The following is a 19,407-nucleotide window of genomic DNA, read 5'->3' as shown; positions in this document are numbered from 1 at the left end:
AAGTAACAGAGTAATAACTGTGCAAAACTGACATCTGACAGTATTATCCCTTGTCATTGTCACAGGTGCATCATTTTCAGAAGCAACAAACACCTAGTAGCATCAGATACTAACTAAATGGTTACAGCGTGCATCAACTCCATTTAATCAACTGTCAAACACAAAGCTGACCTCACAGTATAATCAATGAGTAGGTCACTTACACCACTTTTGCATTTTAGTGATACCAAAAAAGGGCATTCAAATTACTTTCTGCTATCTTTTGCAATAGTTCTCAAAATATCTTTTAACCTACATTAGGAGCATTCCACTCTACAGCAGTTAAACATAGTTTAAATCACTAGAATTCTGAATGCTACACAATGACTATGTACACTGCAAACATCTGTTCCCAAAAATATACATTTTCACCAAGAACTGCTACTAAATGTTCCTGGCAATGTGCATAGATGAAACTGAGTATCACTGTGAGCAGAATGTATGTATCACAGCAGAAACACCATAACAGCAAAATTAACAATAATACAACTGATATGAATCCCAATTTGGAGGACACTACAGGGTTGGCTAAAGGGACCCATATATTGAAGGCACTGCGTGTTCACATTTATTAAATTCGGTTATTTGTGATAAGAATGGTCTCACTAAAAGAGATTATCCGAACTGCTCTCTCTGCTTCACACTACGTGGTAAACAGTAGAAGTATAGTACACTTTGTTTACTAACATCACATGACAGAAGATAAGCGAGTACAGCTGTAGCGAAATGTACGGCTTTCACAATATTTACAAACACGTTAACTGAAAAATAAAATAGCGGACACTGCTGAAAGAACCTCAGGATACTAACGGACAACTATGGAGAAACTAACCTGCAAAACTACTTCCACTTCATAGCTATTGCCTTTTGACTTCTGATGCCCTTGAAATTTAGATCCATTATATAGTAGAGATCTCGTAACGCCTGGCTGTTTCGAATTTGCTGGGGGTGGAGGCACAATATCAACTTTCACAGGCATTTTTCTCGAAAACTATTATCTGCGCAATTCCGCCAGAAAAGTGACTGCCGAACTGTTGAAAGATGGCGCTCATAGCGTAAATTCCAAAAGCGAAATTGAACTGGGAAGTGAAATGAAAAGACGAATAACAAAAAATTCGATAGTCATTTACAAAAACAGAAAGAAATGATCAAGATATCCCTGTGACATTGCTTTCATGAAAATCTAATTTTTTATTTATGTCAAACATTGGGCATTCTGGGGAGGCAACATGGCGGACATGTGTGTTACACACACACATGAGGAAGAGAATAATTCAACAAATGTAGGAAATAAACAGTGGGTGAGATTAAATGTCGGCGGAACATATTTCCTGACTACCAAGACAACTTTGTCACGTGATCCTAATTCCTTTCTGTTTCGGCTGTGTCAGGAAGACTCAGACCTCATATCAGATCGAGTGAGTGTCGTGTGTTTTCATTGATATGTACCATGTATAGTTTCATTTATTAAGTTAGAAATAATAATCTATGTGTTTGCAGGACGCAACAGGAGCGTACTTAATTGACAGAGACCCGATGTATTTTAGTCCCATACTTAATTACTTAAGGCATGGAAAACTAGTCATCAATAAGGACCTTGCTGAAGAAGGTTAGTGTGCAAAATGTAGTACTGTTACGTAGATTTTTTTTTAAGCACGCGTTTGAGGAGGACAGAATCACGTTGTACTGAGAATATTTCTACTTTATGATAATGTTGCTGTCATTGTGAAAGGCATTGGGTTTGTATCTTCTGTATGTAGTTGATTTTTCATTGTATTGTTTTTCCACACTAGGCTGGTTGTCATGAGTGATTTATAAGCAATTTCCTTTTTAGAGTCTTCGGCTTGTGGTATAGTGGCTAGTATTGCTGCCTCTGGGTCACGGGGTCCTGGGTTTGTTTCCCAGCTGGGTTGGGGATTTTCTCCACCTGGCAACTGGGTGTTTATGTTGCCCTCATCACTTCGTCATCATTTATGTAATTGGCGAGATTGGACTGAGTAAAGATTGATTTTTACGGGCGCTGATAACTACTATTTACTATTAATGTTGCCCATAAGACAATTAATATACTACATGAACAGCCAAGGAACTAACACGTTTCCCAAGGATATTCCCAATGTTACTTCTACTCCTGTCAGTGACTCTTCATCCAAGATAAGATGTTGCATCCTCCCTACCAAGAAATCTTCAAGCCGGTCACATATTTCATGTGATGATTTTTTGTTTAATAATAACTTTGGGTGTGGTATTAAGTTGAATGCATTTTGGAATTTGAGAAATAGTGCATCTTGAAAACTACTTCTGCTACGTGTTTGAAGGATCTGTGATATAATTAACAGAGGGATGAACTAAACTTCAAATTGGTTGTAGACTGTGATAACAATGCCATCGGGTCATGAGGTTTGTTCAGTTTCAACGATTCCTGTTGTTTCTCAACGCCACTGACACTAACACTTACTTCACTCATCTTTTCAGTGGTATGAGAATTAAATTGGGGCAATTTTCCTGAGTTTTCCTTTGTAAAGGAACATAAGTATCTTTATAGTGACTGTATACCATAGAGGATCTCTCCCCAACATGAACTGTTCTACGGGGTACATACATTGTCAGGCATGGTCAACTGTTCTTTTAAACTTGAGCTCTAATTCCTTTACTTGTTCCTATCTTGAGTTAAAAGTTCCTCAGTGAGTCATGATACTACTGCTTCTGTGTCTAGTTTGTTGAACATATAAATCTTTCTGCTTGATTTAGTTGCACTTTGTATTTTGGTGTTCACTGAGCTGCAGATACTGCTTCATGGTCACTGATAAGCAGTTTTGATGTGATCTTCCTCAGAGACGCCGGGTCTGTTTGTTGCCATTATATGTCACATATTTCCACCATGAGTGAGGTTCTGAACTATCTGTTCTAGGTAGTTTTCAGAGAAGGCATTGAGCAAGGTTTCACAGGATGTCTTGTCATGTCCACCAGTAACAAAAGTACAATTATCCCAATTCATCATTGGATGATTTAAGTCTGCTCTAATGATTACCATATGAGTAAGGAACTTATGTGCAAGCTGATTGAGGTGTTATATAAAGTTTTCAGCTAAATGATGATGTGTGTCTAATGCTTGATAGAATGATTAGTATGCTAACACACCATGTTAAAACAAACATAGTGTTTATATGCTGGAGCACATGAGTAATTCAAAGGAAACATCTGAAGAGTTAAAATAGAAAGAGCTTAATTTGCTGCACATGGGAGTACACTTTCTGCAAGAAAGAGGAGGAACTGCTGTTCATGTTATGTTGGATATTTGAGGCAAGTGATGTCATATATGAAAACTTTGCCAGAGCTTGGAAAAACAAGTTTTCAAAGTCAAATAAACATTTATTGCATGCCTAAGTCAGCAGGGAGATGGTAAATACACACTTTGTGGATGCAGCATAACACAGGTGGAAATGTTTGATAACAGATGTTAATTTGTGAATAATGGTATAGAATGGAGTGATACACTTAGTAACTAGGAAAGTGTGGTTTACAGAACTAGTTTGTCCAGGGATTCTTTATTATTAAGTGTTCAGGGAAGATTCTATTACAATTTAACTTCATGTGGGATAGTTTGTTTTTTCTGTGGCTAAAATTTGTTTATGTTGCCCAATGTTCTGTGCTTCAGCAAATGTCTTTTATTAGTACTTAGGCCTAGTTAAAATATGTCCTCTTACATGGTGTACATTAACAGCATTAAGAGTTTGGGAATCTGTGACAATTGCCGTAATGGGGGAATACTCAAGTGTAGCATTTCTCATCAGCATTGTGATGGCAACCTTCTATTTGATTTGTTCTGTGATTCTTGTATTTCATATCAACTGGTTTTCAGGTGTTCTTGAAGAGGCAGAGTTTTATAACATAACAGATCTCATTGGACTAATTAAGGACCGGATTTGTCATAGAGATAGTAGACCGCTTCGAGATTCTAAGAAACATGTGTACAGAGTTCTTCAGTGTCATGAGGACGAACTCACACAGATGGTATCGACGATGTCGGATGGATGGAAATTTGAGCAGGTAAAATTATATATTTGTGTTATTTTGTATGTTTTTGCCCTAATACATATATTAAGAGTCTTCGCCTGTTAGGGACCGATGACCGTAGCAGTCTGGTCCCTTTAACCCCCACAAACCAACCAACCATCTTCACCTTTTGTTTGGTTTATCTGTCAGCTAACTGAAACTATCTTTTCTATTTTTTATGTTCAGTCACTTTCTGTAGTTGCTAACTGTTAGGTCATGTAAATTGATATTGACAGCTTACTCCTTACTCCTTGTTGTTAATGTTACTTTGTGGTTGTTATGTGCTTGTGTGTGCATCTTCATATTAGTTCACATACTGATTTTTGTTAAATAAAACATTCTTTTTACAAAGTGTTCACCATAATTATATTTAAAATATTCAACAAAAGGCTGCGGGCCAAGGACCAGGTGTGAAAGCAATATTTTGTAAATGTCAATAATAGAAATTGTGCTTAGAAATGTGGAGTGTGTTCATAAGTTATGTGTGCACTGATCAGTTTTTTATTTTTGTCAGTTGATCATTCTAGTGTGCAGACTATTTATTTTATATATGTTCGAGTCTAAAAGGGAATGATACAGCCTCAGCTGGACTCCCAGTAGTTGAAACTTTGATCGGATGAGAAAATTATTTAATGTGTAAATTTTCCATGAAAAACTTTGGGATGATAGAGAAAACTGTTAATCACATCTAGTGGTACTGGATGTTTCTTGGAAGGAAAGATACAGAAAAGCACATTCCCATATTGTATTCTTTATGTACGAGATAAATTATTTTCCTATAATGGATACAAATACAGCAGCCCAAGTTTGGACAGCCCTAAAAAAGCATTTGAAGACTCTGGACCCTCACATAGGAGTTAGCTTGTTTAGAACATTAATCACAACCCATAAGATAAATGAAAGTCAGTAAACAGCTGTTGTGATCAAATTGTAATGACCGAATTTAAGTTAAATGAAATGAAGTTCCTTGTCAGTGAAGAGTGCAGGGGAACTTTATTTCTTTCTGCATTGCTTGATCATTGTCTTCCAATGATTATGGCACTTTAAAACAGTGGCACATGTATCACTGGAGATTGTGTTAAAGTAAAACTATTCGAAGATGTCAAATCTGAAGACGCAAATGGAAATGAAGAATCGGTATTATATCTAAATAAAGTCACAAAAAACACATAATTGAATGCTAGAAGTGCAACAATCCCAGTCATATTGCTAAATATCATTCTAGAAACTGTGAAAGAGAAGGAACCTCATCAAGAAATAACGATAATGGAGATGTTTCCAGAAAACTGTCAGAACACAAGAAAACCTGTCTTGCAGCAGTTTGTCAGTCTCACTAAAAGGACATGTATTTAGATTCTTGTGCCTCACTCACATCACTAATGATGATGGGTTGATAATGCCAAGTCATCCAATAACTTAGTGAACAGCATGGGAGGTGATAGCCTTGACATCGTTCACATCCCAATTTGTTCTCAGTAAAATTTTAAGTAAAGGGCATAAAGTGATGAATTAGGGTGAACTGTCGGCTGTCAGTATCCAGCGGGCACAATATTTGACAAACAGTCACGTTGACATCGCCAGGTGCAATGATGAAATGACTTGGTGCTTCACTTTTAACCCCACCCCTTTTTCCCTCTCATTGGCCACTCTACTGGTCATGTGTGCCCAGCATCCCTGCTCCCACTTCTGCCAACACAGTGTTACATTCTAGGTTTGTGCCCAGGTGCACATACCGATGGCACTTCTGCTGTTCCTCTGCCTGCCCCGAAGCCAGTTCAGTGTCTGGTATCTAAGTTCTCTTCTTGACCATTCCGATAGCGGTGTCCCTTGCTTTACTAAGGACGTATCCACTACCAAAATTTATCAGTGCTTTTCTCACTCGAATCTCCATAGATTCCTTTGATGCATCCCAGAAATTGGTCATCTGTGTCAGAACCTTGGTGTGGTCATAATCCATTCCGTGTGATTTCGTCAGTTATTATTCTGTGACTGCCAACTTGTTAGGCTGCTGCAATCTGATGTGCCATTGATGTTCCTGGTAATGATCTTTGACAGTACACAACATATGACCTGTTTATGTCTTACCACATTGGCAGCATATCTGATAGACCTCGGATTTCCGTAGTCCAAGGTAGTGTGGAACGTGGCCTTAGACTATGAAAATCTGGGGTCTGCCAGATATCCTGCCAATATGGTAAGACATACACAGGTCAGACAGTGCATACTGTTGAAGGTCGTTGCCAGGAACACCAACAGCACACCAGATTGCAGCAGCCTCTACTTTGCCTCTACCTGTACATGGTTACTCTGCAGTTCACACTTAAGTGCCTGGCAGAGGGTTCATCGAACCATTTTCATACTACTTCTCTACCATTCCACTCTGGAATGGCACATGGGAAAAAGGAATACCTAAATCTTTCCGTTCGAGCTCTGATTTCCATTATTTTGGAAATAATCTGAAGATTTTACTAGGCAGTAAATTACAGCATCATCTTCAAACAGTCTAAGGGGGCTGCCCAGATTATCACCTAGATCATTTATATAAATCAGGAACAGCAGAGGGCCTATGACACTACCTTGCGGAACGTCAGATATCACTTCTGTTCTACTAGATGATTTGCCGTCTATCACTACAAACTGTGGCTTCTCTGAGAGGAAATCACAAATGCAGTCAAACAATGAGACGATTCTCCATATGCACGCAATATCATTGTTAGTCGCTTATGAGGAACAGTATCAAAAGCCTTCTGGAAGTCTAGGAATACGGAATCAATCTGAGAGCTCTTGTGGACAGCACTCATTGCTTCATGGGAACAAAGAGCTAGCTGTGTTGCACAAGAACAATATTTTGTGAATCCATATTGGTTATGTATCAATAAGACATTTTCTTCAAGATGATTCCTAATGTTTGAGTACAGTATATAATCCAAAATCCTACTGCAAATTGAGGTCAGTGATATGGGTCTGTAATTCGATGGGTTACTCCTATTTCCTTTCTTGAATATTGGTGTGACCTGTGCTATTTTCCAGTCTTTAGGAACAGGACTTTCGTCAAGTGAGTGGTTGTATATGATTGCTAAGAAAGGGGCTATTGTGTCTGCATCCTCTGAGAGGAACCTGATTGGTATACCGTCTGGACCGAAAGACTTGCCTTTCCTAAGTGATTTGAGTTGTTTCGCGGCACCTAACACATCTACTTTTATGTCATCCATGCTAACAGCTGTTCTGGTTTCAAATTCTAGGATATTTACTTCATCTTCTTTCATGAAGGAATTATGAAAAACTGTATTTAGTAACTCCGCTTTAATGGCACTATCATTGGTAACATTTCTATCGCTATTGCGAGGTGATGGTATTGACCATTTTTTGCCACTGGAATACTTTACATACGACCAGAATCTCCTTGGGTTTTCTATAGCATCTCGCATTGACGTGCACACTAAATTTCGAGCTTCCGTGAAACTTAGCCAATCTTGGGGATTTTGCGTTCTTCTGAATTTGGCATGCCTAACATGTTGACATTCGCAAAACATTGTCTGATGGAATTTTATGGAATGGATTATGAGCACACCAACGTTCAGACATAGACGTCCAATTTCTGGGACTGTGTCATTAGCGAGTCTGTTGAGATTTGAGTAATGGAACCACTGTTAAACGTGGTGTCGGATACATCCTTGGTAAGGCATGGGACTCTACGCTTAGAGTGATCAAGAAGAAGAATGAGGTGCCAGATGTCGAACTGGCTTTGGGAACAGGTGGAGGAACAGCAGCGGTGCAGCTAGCAGATGCACTTGGGCACAAACCTAGGACAAAAGACAGTGTCAGCGGGAGGAGTGGAAGTAGGGGTACTGTGCATTGACTGCCAATGGTACAGTTGATCAGAGGGAGAGGGGGGATGAGATAAAAGTGTGATACTGGTCCCCATGAGCACACCTAATGATGGCAATGTTGTCTTCTGCTGAAATGTTGTGCCTGGCGGACACTGATATGGCAGTTCACCTGTGAGCTACTTTGATATGAAATATGCTGGGAGAAGCTGAAGAATCACATGGCATAAAGTGATGTTTGACAAGAAAGGTGGATTCATTTATGATGAAAAAGGGGAACTAATTGTCAGAACATGGCATCTCTTGTTTGAATACAAGTGAACTAAAACAACGCTACTACACTACAAGTAGTGGATTCCTCTGACATCGTAGGCTTGAACATGTGAATAGCATAAGAATACTAAAGTTGGAAAAGGTTTTATTGGGAGTAAATGAAGATATTGTGGTCAGAGAGCCAGTGGAGACATCTGGTGATGGAAATTTTTATTTTCTCACATTTATTGATGATTTCTCGAGAGACAAGTTTATTTTCCTTAAGAAAATGTCTAACTTCACTCAGATACTTAAAATTTCAAAGTTATGGTGGAAAACAGACAGGCAGAAGTACCAAGTTAGGGTCTCTGATGATGGAAAGGAATATTCTGATGATGAAATAAAGATTTCTGAATTCTGAAGGTATCATCCACCACCTTGTAGCACAATGCAGTCCACAGCAATATGGTGTTGCTGAGAGAGCTAATCAAACATTGCGTGAAAACGCCCATACCATGGTTTTGGATGCTATCTTACCAAAGTATTACTGGACTGAAGTTGTGTCTACAATTGCATGCCTGTCCAATCGTTCTCTGTCCATCACATTTTGTGATAAAATGCAATATTGTTGTGGGAGAAAGCCTTCTCTATCAAACTTGAGAATTATTGGCCACAGTGTAATGGTTCATATTCTGAAGCTGTATCATAAGAAGTGGGATCAGAAATCATAGTTGTCATTTGTAGGATACTGCCAAGTGACCAAAGGCTATTGAGGCATTGATGGGAAGGCTTGCAGATAACTGTGAACAGCAATGTAAATTTCCTAAAGGATGAGAATGTCCACAGTTCAAAGGTAGAGGGGGCTAAGATTACAAATGTCTTAGGAACAAGAAGCACTTCTTCATGACATTAATACTCCACATACTGAAGAAGAAATTAAATCAGTAGATACCCCCCCTGCAGGTCCAGAGGTTAGAATAGGCCTGAGGTGTTCCTACCTGTCGTAAGGAGTGACTAAAAGGAGACTCACATGTTTCAGCCTTTGTGATGGCCCCTGTAGGGTTGGACCTCCATCTTTCAAAAATTTCCCAAAGAGCGAGCCAATTAGGAAGAGCACCTTACATGGTGCATCGTGTCCATCATGTGCTGAGATGTATTGTATCCTTCGTCGACGTGGATCTTCACTTCTGCTCATTCTCCAACTGTTGGGTGAGGTCACCCTCCTGGGTGCATATTTTTCCATCAACTGTGCAGTATCGTTTTCTACGCTGACGATGGTAATGGACTTGTTTGCTTGGTTGCACCTGATATCCAGCACAGTAGCCAGTTTGTTGTGGTGGGGCTGCCAGTACCCTGATGGTTGTAGCCCCCTGGCCACACAGGGATCGCTCTGCTGATGCCTGTGCTGTTAACTCCCCACATACGCCAACGGGTAGGTGCCCATCCCCCTGGAGCATCGGGACTCCTGGCAATAACCATCGTGCTAGGTGGCCTTTGCTGCAGCTGGGTGGCACCCATGGGGAGGGCCCCTGCTCAGAGTGGGTGGCATCAGGGTGGATGACACGCAATGAAGCGTAGTACATCTCTTGTTGGTGGTAAAGCACAAGCATTCACGTCTCAATTCAATGCACAGAAGTATGACCCCAAATCATTTCCCTCCCTGGTCACTCCATGGGAGGAACGTCAGGCTAAGGATAGCAGCAGCTCTTATTCGCCCCGGTACCTTGTATGTTCGAGAGCTGATGGGGAATTTTTCAAGATGATGAAGCCTCAGTTTTTTGTTGAGCATTTAAAGGACAAGTTTGGGGAGGTGGAGGGCTTGTCCAAAATGAGATCTGGGTCAGTCTTGATCAAAACAGCATCCTCTGGGCCAGTCACGGGCATTACTCACTTGTGACAAGCTGGGGATGTTTCTGTAACCATCACACCCCATAAGAGCTTAAATGTGGTCCAGGGTATCATATTTCACAGGGACCTTCTTTAGCAGTCCAACGATGAACTGTATGCCAATTTAGAATGGTGAGGTGTACATTTCGTCCGGCGTGTCAATCGGGGTTTGAGGGATAATCAGGTTGCCACCTGTGCCTTCGTCTTGGCCTTTGAGGGTGGTAGATTACCTGAGAAGGTCAAGGTGATTGTCTACCACTGTGGTGTAAAACCCTTTTATCCCTCCCCCAATGCGGTGCTTTAAATGTTGGAAATTCAGTCATATCTCTTCCCGCTGTACTTCCAGCGTCACATGTTGAGGTTGTGGACGCCCATCACATCCCAATACTCCATGTGCCCCGCCTCCCATCTGTGTCAACTGCAGGATGTATGTGACCTGAGACAATTGGGAGATCCAGGAAAAACCAGGGAATTTTTTCTCCAGGAGAAAACCTGGAACAACCTGGGGATTTTTTATAATTCCGGAAATTTTGCATTGTTTAGCTTTCAGTTAATTTTTTTTGATTTTGACTGGTAAGAACCAATACTCTAACAAAGGATATTACTGTAGCCCACTTCTGTAGAATAGTACTGCAGCAACAAAACTTGAATGAGAGAGAAAAAAAAAGAAAACTTCAGTTCCAAAGGAAATGTGCCATATACAGCAACAAAACACAGTGCTCATACAAGTGTCAAAGGCTTCTGGAAGACTACACAATACTTCCTAACAACAAATTGCCTCCAATGAATGTGACATAACTGTGATTCGTTTGAGCGGTTGCAGGCGGGCTCTTGCGCATGCGCCGTTGAGTCGCATATGAGTAGTACCTTCTCCCGCTTCTGGCTACGGAAGTGTGTCTGGGCGCCACTATCTAGTATTGCCCTGGTTCGGAAATATCGTAGATTCGAGGCTGATGCACAGATCAGTCTGAATCGTAGTGGCGAGGTGGGGAGTCTTCACATGACCCGTGTTTACGTTTAGTGATTTTGCTGTTTCCTCTCCATTTATTGCTCTCACATTAAATGAAAACAAAACGGATTTCTGTGGCTGGGAGCTAACAAATGAATTAAAATTATGGAAGGCTAAAATATCTTATTAGTTCCAGATTTTATTTCCACCTTTTTGACAGTAAAGCATTAGTCGCCTTGCAGAACATCAAAGTTATTTTTGTCAGTTTGCTAAAGAGATTTGGCCTTTGTTAATTTTTTCTGCTGAGGCAGTCAGTTTATTTGAAACAAAGTGTTTAATTTCAGACTGTTGGTTAGTTTCAACTGTTCTCTGCATTTCAAGTGCAAGTTTTCTATCTTATAGCTTGTTTGGCATTATGCCATAATAAAGAACCAAACATGAGATAATACAGTACTGGTACTCCAAGAAAATTTACATCTGAATCTGGACATACAAATGTGGACTTCAAGCTGAATTAGGCATTTTAGTATGGTTAACGAAATTCCAATGCTCTTGAAGTATCCTACATCTACATCTACATTTATACTCCGCAAGCCACCCAACGGTGTGTGGCGGAGGGCAGTTTACGTGCCACTGTCATTACCTCCCTTTCCTGTTCCAGTTGCGTATGGTTTGCGGGAAGAACGACTGCCGGAAAGCCTTTGTGCGCACTCGAATCTCTCTAAGTTTACATTTGTGATCTCCTTGGGAGGTATAAGTAGGGGGAAGCAATATATTCAATACCTTATCCGAAATGCACCCTCGTGTCATTAGCAAAACAATGGCAAAAGACTGCTATTTGTTGTTACTTACACTGCTGCTTTCTTTGATAATGATCAACAAGAACCAAATAATAGACCGCGTATGATAGAACATGTTCTGAGCGAGAGTTAGGCGAAAATTTTTATCCGTTTGAAAATCTTTGAGGCTGCTTCTTTAGTACATCAAATTCTACACAGAAATGAGAGTAATCTAGTCAGTTGCCGTGTTTCATTTCTTTCATTTCTTACTGTATCACTACAAATATAAACATGACACGATACGTATATTCTTCCGCGTTTGCTGTTGTCTCACTCTAGTTTTGTAGTTTATTAGACAGACAGGATTTAAATGAGATAGCAGCAAACATGAAAGGATACATGGCAAAATGTTTATATTCGTATTATTCTTATGGTGAAGAGAATACTGCATGTGATTCACATTTCATCAGGTTCCTATTAGCAAACCAAATTCAGAACGTAGAGTTGGCCATATTGACAAACATCCCGAACAGTCTTGCCAGTCGGATTTTTGTAGTACATTGAATTTCTGCTGCATCTGAAGATGAACAATACAGAGTTTGTATATACTTCGTTGGATAATGTACGAAAATGCAATGGTCGAAACTCTGAGCGGAGAAAAAAAAATCTCGTTTACCACTTTTTTAAAATTTGTTTACTGACGCAGAGGTTTTGGCGCGAGTATTTATCTTTGTGCCTACAACGCATGCCTGTGTAGCGCTACATATATTCAACGGCAGAAGTTAGTGGCGGCACCTACCAACATTTTTCAAACTTTCTCTTGCTTTGCACTCAATTCTAAGCCGCAGGCAGTTTTTGGATTACAAAAGCAGGAAAAAAAGTGCGGCTTAGATTAGAGTAAATACGGTAACACTAATATTAAACTTGCGTATACTATGAGGTGTAGAGGCAAAGGTTACAAAAGTGTACAAATTTTTTGCGTTCTTATGGTCTTACCTTCCCCTACAACATTTGACAGGTACAATAAAATTATTCTACAGACTTTAGAAGTAGTAGGAAATATAGTATGAAAAATGCTGTTCAGGAAAATGTAGACATGAATGGCAGCAATATGTGTATGTCTGCAGCCCTGGAGATGATCTTTGCAGCGAAGAGGCCATAGCTCCCTTAATGGTGTAGTAATAGATACATCATTAGACAATGTTAAAGTCATTGATGTGTAAAGTATTACCAAGTACTGGCCTCCCCCCCCCCCCCCCCCCTCCCTCCAAGGGACCCACAGACCTTTTGTGGCTACGTGTTTGACACACATGGGGCACTGAGCTATTGCAGTCTCCTTTTTTATCCAGACTGCATTACCATCCTTGTTACTCTCCCTCCCTATCCTTGCTCCTTCATCCCTGGCCCCTCTTTTCCCTCTTAGTGGACTTCATGTTGCCCTGGCTATCCTCCTGGCTTTGTTTTTGTCTGTGCTATTGTTTAGTTTGCTGTTTTCATCTCCTTTTCTGCGTTTTTGGCCCCCTTGGAGTTTGACCTACGTTTCCAAAATTGTGTGTTCGGTGTGAGCTATTTGGGGCTAGCTACCATGGTGCAGGTTCCTCTCCCCCTCCCCTCCCCTTTCCCTTTGCACCCTGGCTCCTTTCCTGCTAGGTCACCAGCATGGTAGCCAGTCCATGTGGTGGGGCTGTTAAGTTTCCATTTGGCTGATCCCCCTGAAACCACAGGGATCACACTACTAGTACCTGAGCTGTTAGCGCATTGTGTATGCCCAGGAGTCGATGCTCATCACTTTGGGGTGCCAGAACTCCTGGCAATGGCCGCCGTGCCAGACGGCCCTTAGTGTGCCTGGGTGGTGCCCACAGGGTGAGCCCCTGATAGGAGTGGGTGGTACTAGGGCAGATGCCTTGCACATGAAGCGACAAAAGCTTCACCATCCTAGCAATTCTGTGGCCATCTCTAAGAGTGGTAGCAGACACTCCTTCTTCTGATCCTTCGGCCTTTCCTTCCCTGGCCACCACCAGGGAGGAGGGTCAAGCTTGCGGCTTGGGTTGAAACCTTTCCCTCGGTACGTGGTTTGTACCAGGATGGATGGCGGAAGTATTACCACAACCAAGCCTTTGTTTTTCGTGGAGACAATTGAAGATAAGTACGGTGAAGTGGAGTCGGTGAGTAAAATGCGGTCCGGTGCTTTGCTCATAAAGACAATTTCTGTTGCCCAATCTGACACCCTGCGTGCTTGTGACTGCCTTGGTGACACCCCAGTGTCCATCATGCCCCATCAATCTTTGAACTCGGTACAGGGCATTATTGCCACCGAGATCTTCTTCTCTCTACTGACGAGGAACTCCGTGCTAACCTTGAGCAGCGAGGGGTTCGTTTTATCTGCCGTGTGCAGCAAAGCCCTCCAAACAATTGCACCCCTACGGGTGCCTTTATCCTGGCCTTTGAGGGGGATGTCCTCCCAGAGAAGGTCAAGGTCATGGTGTATCAGTGTGATGTTAAACCTTATTCCACAACTGATGACATGCTTTAAATGCTTACGGTTTGGACACGTCTTCCCGCTGTGACACTGATCCCCTCTGCGGCGACTGTGGGCACCCCCTCCATGAGGGAAGTGCCTGTGCTCCCCCACTAGTGTGTGTAAATTGTCATGGACAGCGTTCTCCACACTCGCCTGCATGCCCGTTGTTGGTGAAAGGAAGGAGGATTCAAGAGTAGATCAGCTCACCTACACTGATACTCGACAAAAATATGACTGGCTCCATCCCGTGTCTATGACTTCTACTTTTGCTTCAGTTATGTCCATTCCCCCTCCTCTTCCCAGCCCCACCCCATTTGCCGAATGCCTTCAGCCTCCTCCCTCTCCCACTCCCCCTCCCCCTGCCCGTCAGTACCCATACCCACCCCTTTGGGTGTTGCTCCCCCTCCCCTACTGGAGAAGAGCTCCCCTTGTTCGGCGGCTGCCGATACTGGAGCTCCTTCCTGGGACTCCTCTTCCCGGCACCCCCTGAAATGCGATCTGCTGCTCCACGTTGGCAGCGCAATCCAGGGTCAGTGGGCGCCAAGATTGCCTGGTGTATTCTGTGCCCGCTCTCAAGGAAGTCTGCATTTCTCTTCCTTTGCAAGAGAAGAAGCAGAAATGCAAGAACAAGGGCAAGGCCCCTCTGGTACCCCTGAGGTGCAGCCTTCCCCTCCTCCAGTCAATGAACCAACAGAGTCTGACCCCACCTATATGATATTACCCCATCCTTATCGGTGACAGATAGCGACTCGGCTGCGTGACTGACTCCGGTCCATTTGCTTCCCATTTGGACTCCGGTTTGAGAATCCTCCAGTGGGATTGTAATGGATATTTGCGTCACCATCCAGAGTTGCAGCCCCCTTCTTTCCTTTTACTCTGCCGCTTGTATTGTGCTCCAGGAGACCCATTTTGTCAATTCTTACTCAGCTGCCCTTCATGGGTTCCACACTTCTTGTTGGAACTGAATTGGCCCCTTGCGGGCTTCTGGTGGTGTTTGCACCTTGGTCCGCAAGGACATTGTTAGTAAAGGAGTTCCCCCTCCATACTACTCTGGAAGCCATTGCTGTCAGGGTCCATCTGGCCACTCCATTTGCAATTTGTAATCTCTACCTCCCACCTGACAGGCCGCCCACATCCCTTGCCCTAACCACCCTTCTTCAACAACTAAACACAGGTGCTCCCACATACTTTAGTGTGGCGCACGGCACTTTCTCTACCATTGACCTCTCCATCTTCAGTCCTGGCCTTCTTCCCTCTATTCAGAGGGGGGGGGGGGGCATGACGACTTATGTGACAGCGACCATTGGCCGATTGTTTTGACCTTCCTTCAGTGTCTCTCGTTTCGTCCCCCTCCCAGGTGGCCCATCTCTAAGGCTGTGATTGGGCCCCCATCCTCCCTTTATTGCCACACGACAGTGTTGATGAATCTACACAGACTTCGACTGCTGTCATCATTTCAGCAGCTGTTTCAGTAATCCCTTCTTCCTCAGGGTTCCCCCACTGGAAGATGGTCCCTTGGTGGACTCCAGAAATTGCTGCAGCCATAAAAGACTGCTGCCGTGCTCTTCATCCCTTCAAGCGCCACTCTTCTATGCTCTTCGTCTGGTCTTTAAACGACTCCACGCCCAGGCCCGCTACCTAATCAAATTTCAGAAACTGATTTGCTGGGAATGATGTGTAGCTGGCATAGGACCACACACTCCCTCTTCACAAGTCTGGGCAAAACTCGGGTGAATTTTTGGCCACCCTCCTCCCACTGTGGTTGTAGGAATTTCTGTGTTTGGTGTTGTCCTTACCAATCCGGACATTGTAGCAGAAAATTTCGCTCAACACTTTGCTCAAGCTTCGGCATCGGCTCAGTATCCGCTCACATTCTTTCTCATGAAAGAGCACTCAGAACGGCTGCCTTTGTCTCTTGTTTCTCGTTGCCCATTCCGCGAGTGGGAATTTGCCAGTCCCCCCACCCTTTGTCCTGACACGGCTCCTGGACCAGATTGGATACATAAACAAATGCTCCAACAATTATCGGTGGCTGGCCACCATGATATACTGACCCTCTTCCGTCTGTGGAGTGAGGGAGTCGTTCCTACTCAGTGGCAGGAAAGCATTGTTGTTCCAGCTTCAGTTGGATAGCTACCATCCAATTAGCCTTAGTAACACCCTTTGCAAGCTCCTTGAATGCATGGCGAGTCAGCGGCTGTTTTGGACCCTTGAACCGCGTGACCTTTTGTCATCGACTCAAAGTGGTTTTCACTGTGGCTGCTCTACGGTGGACAACTTGGTCCATCTGGAGTTTGCTATCCGGTTGGCTTTTGCCCAATGGCAACGCCTCCTTGAGATCTTCTTTGATCTGCATAAAGCCTATGACACCACGTGGCCCCGCCACATCCTCATCACCCCCCATGAATGGGGCCTTTGTGGCGCTCTGCCAGTTTTTATCTGTAACTTCCTGTCTTGTTGTTCTTTTCAGGTCCAAGTTGGCTCTTCCTACATCACTCCCAATCGGCAAGAAAATGGGGTTCCACAGGGTTCCATGCTGAGTGTCCCTCTCTTTCTCATAGCCATTAATGGCCTGGTGACAGCTGTTGGGCCGACAGTGTCCCTCTCTTCGTATGCTGACGATTTTTGTATCTATGTCGCTTCCTCCGTAATGGGCGCTGCAGAATGCTGTTTACAGGGGGCAATCTGCCAGGTGCACTCATGGGCTCTCTCCCATGGCTTTTAGTTTTCGGGGGCTAAATTGTGTGTGATGCATTGGCGCCATCGCCTTACAGTCCATCCCCATCTGGAACTGTTCCTCGGTGGCCAGCTCCTGGAGGTGGAGGACATCCACTGCTTCTTGGGTCTGGTCTTCGATGCCCGGTTGACATGGCTCCCTCATCTTCGCCATCTGAAGAGGACGTGCTGGTCCCATCTCAAAGGTCTTAGGTGTCTGTGCAATACCACCTGGCATGTCGACCACTCTGTTCTCCTGCAATTGTATCAAGCATTACTCGCTTTCTCTCCTTACTCAGTGTGGATGTTTGGTGATTTTCATTTGGACCCCAGGCCAAGTTTGGATTCCTGGCAATGAACTCGCTGATTGACTTCCTTCGCCGAACAAGCTCAGAGCGATTAAAGATTCTAAAACTCCGTGGCGATCCTCCTTCCAGGCCTCTTGTAAGGCCTCAGTCTCTATGGTCAGTCCTGTCTATGGTTCTGCGTTCCCTTCGACATTGCAGGTACTAGACCCCATCCACCACTGTGAGGTCTGACTTGTGACTGATGCTTCCTGGACTAGCCCCATACTTAGCCTTCTTGCAGAGGCGGGGATTCCACTACTGCGAGTTTTGCGCCAACAGCTGATATCTTACGCGCTCCGCATTTGCTGCACCCCAAAGCACCCTAATTATGGTCTCCTTTATCCAGATACAGAGATCACCCTGCCACAGCGGCATCAACGATGTGGGCTTACCGTGGCTGTACGCATTTAATAGCTCTTTTCTATGCTCCAGCAGTTCCCTTTACTGCCTCTTTTCTCTGCTCAAGCACGTACCCCTCCATGATGCGTCTCTCAGGTACAGCTCTGTCTTGGATGTCTCAATCGATTCAAAGGATTCTGTCTCTCTGATGGCTCTTTGGCACCAGTTCCTCTGTCTCCTCAGTTCTTTTCAAGGTTCAGAAGTGATCTATACTGATGATTTCATGATTGCTGGTCTCACTGGTTTTGCTTACACCTATGTATGAAACATGGAACTTTGTTCCTTTCTAAATGGCTGTAGTGTCTTTACTGCAGAATTGGTAGCCATATTGCGCTCAGTGGACCATGTCTGCTCCTACTCAGGACTATCCTTCACTATCTGTAGTGACTCATTGAGCAGTTTGCATGCTATCGACGAGTGCTTCCCCCGCCACCTGTTGGTCATTGCTGTCCAGGACTCTCTTTCCCTCCTTGCTTAACATGGATGCTTGGTGGTTTTCATTTGCACCCCAGGCCAAGTTGGGATTCCTGGCAATGAACTTGCTGATTGACTGGCTAAATTAGCTACTACCAGGCCATCTCTTGCTATTGGCATTCCGGAAATAGACCTTCGCTTGGCATTACATCATCAGGTTTTGGGCCTTTGGGATGCAGAATGGCACACTCTTTCTTTGCTGAACAAGCTCAGAGCAATTAAAGATTCTAAAACTCCGTGGCGGTCCTCCATCCAGGCCTCTTGTAAGGCCTCTGTCGTCCTGTGCCGGCTCTGCATCGGCCCTACTTGGCTGACTCACGGTTATCTCCTCCGTCGTGAGCCCCTACCCCCCCCCCCCCCCCCCCCCTTCTGTCGTTGTGGATGATTGATGTTGACTGTGGCTCACATCTTATTGGACTGCCCCAACTTAGCCACCCTGCTATGGACTTTAAGCCGTAGAGACTCGCTACCTCTGACAATGCCTCAGCGGTGGATCTCGTTTTAAGTTTTATTCGTGATGGGGGTTTTTCATCGCTTTATTTAAGGGAGGGACTTTCCACCTTATCAGTTAGTGGAGGGGCTGGCAGATGGCGGGCCCTCTTGTTCCCCCCCCCCCCTCCCCTACGCCCCAACTGTATTGGCTCTAACTGGGTTTGGTGGTTCTCCCCAGCCCTCTGCCTTCCCATCCCTTTCGTAATGGGGTCTGTTATGTCTTGAGCATCTCTCTTGATTCCTGTGCTTCTTCCTTCACGCCTCTGTCATTAGTCACTTTCTTTCCCTCACCCTTTCTTCTGCCTTTTGCCCTCCTTCCCTGTCAATAGTTCATCATTTTATGGACATTGTAGTTCCCTCTTATAATGTGTGATTTTATCGGTTTTAGTTAATCCAAGGTTGGAGGGACTGATGACCGCATAGTTTGGTCCCTTCTCAACCCAACCAACCAAGTACTGTCAAGGCTGTATTAGTGGAACTGAAAATCATAAATGTTTGATTAATTTTAGTGGTTATAGTGCAGGGATGGAATCTGACCATGTTGTGAAGATACTTCACAGGTCAGTGGAGAAATTTGGTGTGATGTTTACTTCTTACCTTGGAGATGAAAACTCAAAAGGGTACCAAAAAATTTTGAATCCGAACCTCATGCTGACACAAAAATTGCAAA

At 43.6% G+C, this 19,407-nt stretch overlaps 2 protein-coding genes across 2 annotated transcripts in view; one reads left to right on the top strand and one right to left on the bottom strand.

The window, feature by feature from the left end:
- LOC126327169 (glucose-induced degradation protein 4 homolog) overlaps positions 1–1,064 on the bottom strand; it is a 91,600-nt gene extending 90,536 nt beyond the window's left edge. Inside the window, exon 1 of the mRNA XM_049995828.1 lies at positions 872–1,064. Within this exon, the coding sequence (XP_049851785.1) occupies positions 872–1,018 (147 nt within the window). The 5' untranslated portion in view covers positions 1,019–1,064. The remainder of the gene's footprint in view (positions 1–871) is intronic.
- Positions 1,065–1,180: 116 nt separating this feature from the next.
- Positions 1,181–19,407, top strand: part of LOC126327153 (BTB/POZ domain-containing protein KCTD5) — a 66,704-nt gene continuing 48,477 nt past the window's right edge. Inside the window, exons 1-3 of the mRNA XM_049995827.1 lie at positions 1,181–1,457; positions 1,540–1,648; positions 3,902–4,089. Of these exons, the coding sequence (XP_049851784.1) occupies positions 1,269–1,457; positions 1,540–1,648; positions 3,902–4,089 (486 nt within the window). The 5' untranslated portion in view covers positions 1,181–1,268. The remainder of the gene's footprint in view (positions 1,458–1,539; positions 1,649–3,901; positions 4,090–19,407) is intronic.

This window comes from Schistocerca gregaria, chromosome 2, assembly GCF_023897955.1.
Source record: "Schistocerca gregaria isolate iqSchGreg1 chromosome 2, iqSchGreg1.2, whole genome shotgun sequence".
Lineage (NCBI taxonomy): Eukaryota > Metazoa > Arthropoda > Insecta > Orthoptera > Acrididae > Schistocerca > Schistocerca gregaria.
This window is presented reverse-complemented; position numbering and strand designations above follow the sequence as displayed.